The sequence below is a fragment of the Crassostrea angulata genome, chromosome 6, assembly GCF_025612915.1.
Source record: "Crassostrea angulata isolate pt1a10 chromosome 6, ASM2561291v2, whole genome shotgun sequence".
NCBI lineage: Eukaryota > Metazoa > Mollusca > Bivalvia > Ostreida > Ostreidae > Magallana > Magallana angulata.
Genome location: NC_069116.1, coordinates 407439 through 417082, shown reverse-complemented (window position 1 = coordinate 417082; position 9644 = coordinate 407439). Strand labels below are relative to the sequence as shown.

The window sequence follows — 9644 nt, the reverse complement described above, 5'->3', positions numbered from 1 at the left end:
TACACGCGGATAGGTTAAGGCAACTCAGGTTTTTAATGACCGTCAAAATTATGATCAATTTAAAACTGTTAGTTTTTATGAAAACAGTGCTGAGAATTTTACCACGTAAATGTGTTCCCAATGATATTATGTTTCTTCTTCGGAATTGACTCGATCTTTGAAGCTGCCGTACCATTCTATCACGTGACAACTAAAACAAGATCAAATTCTCACGCCAACAAAAAATTGAAAAGTGCATCACTATCCTGAAGTTCATTTGTAAGCATGATACAATAATTCGAAATGCAATTAGTTCATTTTTTTATAGTATAACTGCTAGAATCCTATTGTTAATCGCATAAAAATTGTCATTTTTCATTGAAATTACTGCATATTTTTCATTTACAGCAACAAAGCCAATATTCTAACAGCATTTTTAAAGTATTTTAGGTCAAATATATACTTTTGATATTTGCCAATTTCATCTTTCATACTAGTTGGGGTATTGTAATACTTTTGCCTTTTTTTGTACATACTGACAGAGGAAAGGCCGGTCAAACCAAGTAAATGTATATCTGCTTACCTTATAACACCCGTTGATAAAACAAAATAGCCATGTCTGTATTATCCTGATTATATCCTAACTGAAATTCATCAAAATCTTGTGTAGATCTGTATCTATATTAAAGTAGTCTTATTTCAACGTTGTTTACACTCCATTCAAATGATTTGTCTCCCATAATTGATCTTCTCTAAGAAACACGCTTTGTGACGTCATGAATGATAATTATACGTTATACAGAGAAAACGAAGATATATATTCAGTTATAGTCTGACCAAAGATATTTATGTAGCACATTTTGGCGATCTTTAATAAAAATAGAGTTACCTGTGAAAGAAGTGCAAATGAAATAGTTGAAAGGTATAATTTCCATGATAATAAAATGGGGAATGTCTACATCTCCTATCCATTCGGAATACACTTGGAATACATCGCGCAATTATTCAACGTTATCATCCGGGCTTGCTGCAATACAAAATCCCCGTATTTTAGCATTGTATTGAAACCTGATAAGCTAACAGGGGCGTTTCGACTGAGAGATCTTGGAAGTTTTTTTTATTCTTTTAAATGAACATTGTATGAACCTTGAGATATTTTTTAATATCAAGCAATTAAGCAAACGATCAATTCAGAATATCTTTGGACAAACTATAAAAGAGTTTCTAGTAACATTTTAAGTCTATAGTTTTAACAATTAAAACAGGAGATAAAGTTAAAATTGACATGTTTCTGAGTACAATATGACATTGTCCTACTTGTTGTGACGTCATATCGATCAAAGAAATTTTTACTCAATCGATCACTGAGAGTGGCCTTATCATATCCACGCAATAACTGCATGATTAGATGATTAGGATTTGTTGACAGTATCTATAATTAAGCAACCCTATATCTTTAAATATTTTTTTGGATTATACACAATGGTCACACTGAATAGAGGGATTACGAAAAAATTGTTTGAAGCTGCAATTAATTGTTGTGACCTTTCCGCACTTAAAATAGACAATTTCTATAACAGTTACAATTTGATTTTAAATAAAAACATTTGAATATCAATTATTTTATATGAGTAATCGTGTTTGTCCAGATATGTAATCAGTCTTATTTTAACATTAAAAAGACCAAAAACATGGGTGTTAGTGATGTCAAAATTTAGATATATGGCTTCAAATGTAACATTCTCGTAAAAGGTGCCTTTAAATTGTTTTAAGACATTTTCTATATATTTGCATTAATTCATGCTAAACGTCTATCACTCTTTTAAGATTTAATTTTATACATGTGAATCAGAACCTATAGAGAATGTTACAAACCTGTCAAATGTTGAAAATTGGAATAATGAATAAAATATAATAAAAAGAAAAGTATCTTGGAAAATCATAAAAATGCTTGTTTCTGTCATTTTCGTCTAAAACACCTCTCGCCCGAAAAAAATAGTTCCAGGAAAACTTGCTTGTTTCTCCGGATGGATTTTTTTAATGAATGTTGTGTAATTATACAATAATAACATAGAATAGAACATTTCTTTCAACTCAGGCTTGTAAAATGAGTAAGCAAAATACACTTTAACAAAGAATTGTTTCTCGTCAAATAGTGTTTAAATAAAAGTACAATTCAAAACAATTCATCGAAACGAATATGCAATTTAAAGTTATTTCATATACCACACTCTCAGCACGACCAAGATAAACATAGTTCATCAATATAATTGAATAATCTATAATCTATTCAAGGAAACAATTTTTACTAGATCATTTATGTACACAATTTCCTTGTATGTATTATAAATGTACGTGTTATCCGTTTTACCCCTTCAGTTAAACAAAACAAAAACAAAAAATAACTCGCAGAAATGCATTTAGTGAATGTTGGATGTTTTTTCTATGTAATATTCCAATGCATGGTTTGTGCAATATTTTTTGAATGTAACAGGTAGGTTATAAGATACATGCACATTTTTGGTTTGTCTTTCGCAGTCTCTCTGTCTCTCTGTCTCTCTCTCTCCCCCCTCTCTCTCTCTCTCTCTCTCTCTCTCTCTCTCTCTCTCTCTCTCTCTCTCTCTCTGTCTGTCTCTCTCTGTCTCTCTCTCTTTATCTCTGTCTCTCTCCCTCTCTCCCTCTATGTATATATATATATTATTTGCCAACGTTTAATAAAGAGAAGACTTAATGCAACCAAATTCAGAAACATGTGCTGGTCAAGATTGATATGCGTATTAGTAAAAAATATATTAGCAATGTATTTACAAATAGAATCACTCTGTTAAAACTAACATAATTTCCCGTATTGACTGTTTTCTGTAAACTTTATAGCATACTGTAAAGAAATTGATATGCCGTTATCAAGTAGGATATTATTTTACATTTTTTGAGTAAAAACATATTTCTGGTGAACATTGTTATCCATATGTCAATTCATAAAAAAGATTTTTTTTTCATGCATATGAACGGTCAATTTCTATCATATGACCGTGCTATGAATTTTATTTTTTAACTTACTATGCTTAAATCCAAAAATATATAGATACTTCTTTATACTAGAAATAGATTTTCATGACAACATAATAATTTTGTGACATTTTGACGTCACTTTAACGAAATTAACGCATATACGTAGTGCAGCCAATATTTCACTATAATTTTACACTTACAGAGATTTGGTTTTTTATCTTTTACAATAAAAACAATCAGAGCCTTTTGATATCAGTCAATAAATGATTGAATAGACCTGGCCCTTGTGCCATAAAACTTAGACAAGCTCAGTTTGGATCTAATTAGTCCCACTTTAACACTATGTATTCTTTTTGTTAAAGTGAGACTGAGATCAAAAGCGATCGGCTAAGTTTTATGGCCCCGGAGCCTGATAAGAGTATATTAACCTCAGGCTTCGTCCTCGTTTGATATACTATCATAAGGTCTATAAAACCCTGTATTGACCTCATCAAAGAGCCAAAGTTGTGTGATATTGAATAGCTGAATTATTTTTTTATTTTCAGTGACAACCACAAGACTAATAAGTGTTGTCCCGATTATTACAAAGTCAATGGTAATTGTACAGGTAACTAATTTGACAGTTAATTATTTATTTCTATATTTTATATATCATTTATGTCATATTTTGCAATATGCTCTTTTATAAATACTTTTTTGGGTTTTTTTAACACTGTTATCACAACGGATCTTACAACTTCATTATAGATAATACGTGTCTTGATATTATATTTTCAAACAATAAATGAGACAACCTATAAAGCGTAGGTAAATCAGACTTCTACTGATGCTAATCACATTTTGTATTCAACCAAGAATGTCCAGCTGGAACTTTTGGTCTGAACTGTTCTTCTATATGTCCAAAGAACTTCTATGGTCAGTTTTGTCAGAAAGAGTGTTTTTGTCGTCATCAATATTGTCACCCGGTCGATGGCTGTAACATCAATAACTTCACAACCGATGGGTAAGCTTGAAAACTAACTGTAACCGCAATCTTATTTGCTTCTTTTTTAAGATGTGCAGTTGTTTAAATGGTATTTATTTCTAAAAATGTACCGGTAAATGATGAATTTTCATGTTTTATAAAGGAGTTCAGACCTCCTCTCAATTCCACTTCAGTTAGGTTCAACTCTTCTGACTCAAGGTTAGGCTGTATTGATATTATTTTTCTTTTTTTGTTTTCAGAGACAACTTTCCATGTATTCAAAACTACTATATTTTAGATGGTAACTGTACAGGTATATAAATCAATGTGAATTAATATTTAGTATTTCCTGAAACATAAAATGCGCACAGTTATGTAATGTATTTATTCAATGAAATTCACCATATGTAGTGCTGCTAAAATTCAGTTTTAACATATATCTTATTTACTTTTATTTAGAATGTCCGGATGGAACATTTGGTGTGAACTGTAGTCAGACATGTCCAAACAATTATTTCGGTCGTTTATGTAAGATACCATGCAACTGCTCTGATGGCCAATTTTGTGACCAAGTCAAGGGCTGTATTCCAAATAATAATGACACAGACAATGGGAAAATTAGTGATTCAGGATTAACTACGGTTGCTACAGAAGTGACTACGGATGCCACAGAAATAACAACGATTGCTTCAGGAATAACTAAAGGTTAATACTTAAATATTTACGAATTGCAAAAGAAACTAATACCTTTCCCCACTAATGATTTAAACCATTCATGTATTTTTTTTCTGTTTAAGAATGTCCGGATGGGAGTTCAGGTGTAAACTGTACAAAGACATATCCGACAAACTGTACAATTAACCAATTATGTGACATGGTCGATGGTTGTCTACAAACAAACAGAGACACAGATGACGAAAATTCAGTCACATCAACAACTGGTTACAACACTTTTTTCATATAAAATGAAGCACTGTGCATTTTATCTTATAAGCTTTAATGCAGCATGTTTAGTTATAAATAAAATATCCTAACTAAAAAAAATAGGACCACTTGTTAGAAAAATACGAAACTATTTCTGTATAGCAAACTTTCCATACAATGATAACAGCTCATATTTAAAAGATAAAGTTTCTTGTACAGTTTTACATGTAATAACTTATTCCCAAATAGGAGATTAAAAATTTAAGTTAATTAATTCATAAACATGTTTAGCAACGCATATTAAAGCAACGACAATATCATCATGAATTTCACTAAACGAGCAAACACATAATTAAAAGTCAATTTTTTTTCAAGTGAAACCTTACGAACGAATAAACCAATTATAAACCCATTTTCTATCAATTGTAATTTAATCTTTGTGTTGAACTTTGTTAGCAAATCTTCAGACATGCATATAAAAATATTTATACGCATTTGAAAAATCACAAAAATGCATTCTTTGTTATTAAGAAGCAAATTGCTACCAAATAATTCCTTTGGCAAGGTTCCATTGTGTTAAGAATGCATAGAAGATGTCTCATTTTCTTATCAGACATTTATTTTAACATTGGTTGTTGTTTTTGATTGAAAATCAAATCATTTTCGACACCTGTTAACGTACTTCCGGTTAGAACAACAGTATCGTTACGCGAGTTTGATGATTCTTGAAACCAAATTAATTTTCAACAGGACAGATTAAGCAAACATATTTTTTCAGGCTGCAATTAAAAAGCACACTCTTTGATATTTTTTCACTTGCCTTTATCATTTTTGTTATGTAACACTTCTTTTGTAAAAACAAATCCTTGTGTTCAGTAATTTTTTGTAAGTATAAAAGCTTAAGTTCATTATATGTAGCGCACAGCATCAATGATATCAGATTATTAAAGTTGAGCAAAGTATTTTTTGTTTATATGTATTGCTTTTTTAGTTTGCAGACATCATTGTATTGATATTTCATGAAGTTTTTCATCTCCTGTATAAATAAACGGATTTTTTAACAGCAATTCACCAGCGGACGTCCAAGTGGAAAGACGTTTCGTTCGCTTTGATCGGAGCTGTTTTCGTTGTTTTAGTTGTTGCAGGAGTATTTTATTTAAGATCAAGGTATTTTTATGCCACGATAAAAGTATGTATTCACAATGCTCTATGATCAGACATTATTCTACACAGGTGAGTAACTACAAGTTTGCTTTTACTTTAATAGATTGAGAAGATTTAAAAAACATTGGTCGTTTTCGAATACAGAGGAAGACCATGGGAACGCTTCTTGTAACTTCAACTATTTCGTTAAGCATTATTTTCAAAGAAAACAATTGATGCAGTTATATCTGATGTTAATGCAATCTTTACTTATTTCAGTAGCCGAACAAAACATTGAAGTTGCAAATATTGTATCCCCTACTCATTCCACTCAAGGACATGCTTCTGAACAGAGGGGAGAAGCATTAAGTAACGTTTATGACGATTTGAGATTATCTCAAATGATGGATAGAAATACAGTCTCTGGTACAGATTGTAATCATTTTGCGGCATGCAGTGAAGAGACCTTAAATGAGGAAACATTTGGTACGTACAATGAAAGCGTTTCAAAACGACATTATATCTATTCTTATACGGAGACAAGCGGTGAGGAAGAATCGGCAAACAACTATGAACATTTCCGAATGCCAACAGAATACAGTATTCTGTCCTTAAAGAGAAACATTGACCCGTCTGTCATACAACTGTATGGTCAGCGCGAGAAAGGCAATGACGGAGCGTATGACGTCATAGTTGGACAATTTCACAATGTCGGTGAACAAAGTGAAAACAGTCAATCAGAATCAGAATCAGAGACAGGTTTACCACTTACAGATATACAAGATTGAAGATTTTGATAACTGATCGGTATCACCACATTCCCTTTTTTTCAGGAGTAAAAGTAAATGCTGGAGAGCCTAACTATTAAAACCTACTTCATGTATTTCATGATATTCATTTTTCAAACTATTGGTAGTCAAGTCATATTTGTTAACAGTTTATTAACAACTCTATTCTGTGAATAAAAAGACGATTTACAATATGCAATATTCTTGTAAGAAAAAAGAACTCACGGTAGGTATCTGTATATTCAATTTTTTGTTCTTTTAACTTTAGTCTACATTATATTCTAAACAAAACAGGAATTCAAAACCTTGTTATTTGTTTAGTTATTACTCATATAGCCACTGTATCCAGAAATATAATGTATAAGCGTTTTATCATAGGACAACATTAATGTGATTATAAATTAACGATTTCGTTAATACGCCTTATCTAATATTTTCAATTGAACCTTAAAAGACCAATCATGCCCTATTCTAAAAGCTATGTAAAACATGAAAGTTTACCTTACATGTCAATTTTGTTAATGTAAATCATACTGATGTTTTTGGGTTTGGTTTTTTTTTCTTTTTGCTTTTACTTTCGTTTTACAAATGTTTGAACTGAAGAAAAGTTTATCGAAATCATTTTCTATACCGGGACATATTTCAGAAATCCTATAACCGTGCTTAGTTTTAAACATTTAAGAAATCAAAATACTATGTAATCATTAATATTCATGGTGGCTCAATTTTCGTGGTACTCGTGGTAGAGTTATCTTTCTTACTGAAACAGAAAACCGACGCATCCAATAAATTATATACCCACGAAAAAACCCACAATCCACGAAAAATGGCTCCCACGAAATTAAATGATTTCACAGTATAAGCTTAATATTTCTTTTTTTGCTACGTAAACAGAGAAAATGGAACCATACAAAAACTTTCAAAATCGTTTTAAGTCAAAATGTATGCCTGTCTACTTACTTTTCTACAAAGAAACATGAGTTTTTTAAAACGATAATTAAAATTGTCTGAATGGCGAGCTTTAAAATGACATCCTGGACTTAGTGCAATTCTTAAGTAAACTGATAGTCTTAAACATAACAATATGAACATAAAACTTTTTCATTGTTTAACACGGGGAAAAAACATCAATTGAAAAAAAGATAAAAGTAAAAGAGTGATCAGGACATACGCAGAATTAAGATATTGTTTTTCACAAACGTATTGCATTCTAAGACCTTTCATAGCCTAATAGCGATTGTAACACAATTAACAAAAACAAAAGATCATTCTTCTTTTAGAATTCTGCATTCTTCATTTACATGACTAAATGAGGAATACAAAGTCCGTTTATATATCAAACTTTAGAAATGTTCCTTTTTTAAAGATATTTTCCGAGCAATAACATATAATTGAATTTTTTTACCAATTTGTAAATTCATGCAAGAAAATCATTTCTAATGGTTTTATATCTGTAAATATCTTCCTTGTTGGTATGTACTCTATCTCTGTCCTGTAGCTACACAAAGAGTGAAATGTATTTAGTGCATGGCGAATGTTTCATCATTGACTCATGACTTGTGCAAGATGCTTTGAATGTAACAAGTATATTACAGCATCATATACTCTACTATAGACAATCTTTTGCGATCTTTTGCTGTTTACTTCTCTTTCCTAAGCTATTCCTGTCTCTCCCATTCTCATTCTCTCTCCCCCATTCTCATTCTCTCCCCCATTCTCTCTCTCTCTCTCTCTCTCTCTCTCTCTCTCTCTCTCTCTCTCTCTCTCTCTCTCATCTAGCATTTCCTTTTCCGTGGAGAGGTTTGGGGTAATTGTGATGTCTTGCATTAGCTAGCGAAAATGATAAAAAAAAACATGAAATTTTCTTTAAATTGTGTGCGGATGTTGTACTTAATAATCTGTTTTCAGTATATAAATTTCGGGGGGGGGGGGGGGCTTGAAGTCCTAATTCAATTTGTCAGTTATTCTGTCCCCACTTCGTTCTCTCTTCGTTTTCCATGCCTTTTTTTTTTTTGATTTGCCTCGGCAAATTAATTTCAAACTTTCTGTAAAGCTCCATAACGATGCACTATAGATAAATTATGAGTAGTTTTACTTTTGATAAACAGGTATAATATATATATATATATATATATATATATATATATATATATATATATATATATATATATATATATATATATATATATATACTTAAATAAATAAAACAGAATGCGACAGTCCAAATTAAATAAATTGTTTCCTGTTAGCGCTTTCAGCCATGTCGGCTCTTCAGACAATTATACCGTATAATTGTCTGAAGAGCCGACATGGCTGAAAGCGCTAACAGGAAACAATTTATTTTATTTGGACACCAACACTTTATTTATCTACATATATATATATATATATAACCACACACATGTTTAGCAAATAAAACGACAAGTGTTTCATTTTTTTATGTGGAGGGGGTGGTGTCGGTAAAAGACATGTATTGTTTGTGGCAGTTGGGCTATACTCTCATTTGTTATAAAATGAAAGTTTCCAATTACACTGTACATAGCTTCTATCATGCATTTTGACCCACGCGATAGTTTAAAGCAATTTTCAAAGCATTTAATGTAATTCAACCGATCATTTTTGGAAATAATTTTTCTGGACCCCCGCCTGATACGTCCGCCTCCAGGAAACTATAGAGACACTTAACTTGGGTGTGATACATATGCCTGTCTATACCTTCTACTCTATCTTGTTGATATATCAATGAATGAATTGTAACAAACTACAACAATAGATTTTGAAAAATTAATGCACAATCAAATTTTTAAAATTTTACTGTTCTCTGCACAAGATAT

General features: G+C 31.2%; 2 protein-coding genes across 2 annotated transcripts; both read left to right on the top strand.

Annotated features, from left to right (window-relative positions):
* The first annotated feature begins 2336 nt into the window (after positions 1–2336).
* LOC128190284 (multiple epidermal growth factor-like domains protein 10) lies at positions 2337–5841 on the top strand. The gene is made up of 6 exons (XM_052862281.1): positions 2337–2473; positions 3537–3598; positions 3847–3994; positions 4216–4268; positions 4415–4660; positions 4753–5841. Exons 1-6 carry the CDS (start codon positions 2394–2396, stop codon positions 4917–4919), a joined length of 756 nt encoding a protein of 251 aa, XP_052718241.1. The 5' UTR covers positions 2337–2393; the 3' UTR covers positions 4920–5841.
* Positions 5842–5936: 95 nt separating this feature from the next.
* LOC128190519 (uncharacterized) lies at positions 5937–7303 on the top strand (the record flags this gene model as incomplete). Its single annotated transcript, XM_052862597.1, has 3 exons — positions 5937–6046; positions 6147–6211; positions 6302–7303. Coding segments are annotated over 3 exons (684 nt in total), but the record flags the coding sequence as incomplete, so codon positions are not given.
* Positions 7304–9644: the final 2341 nt, after the last annotated feature.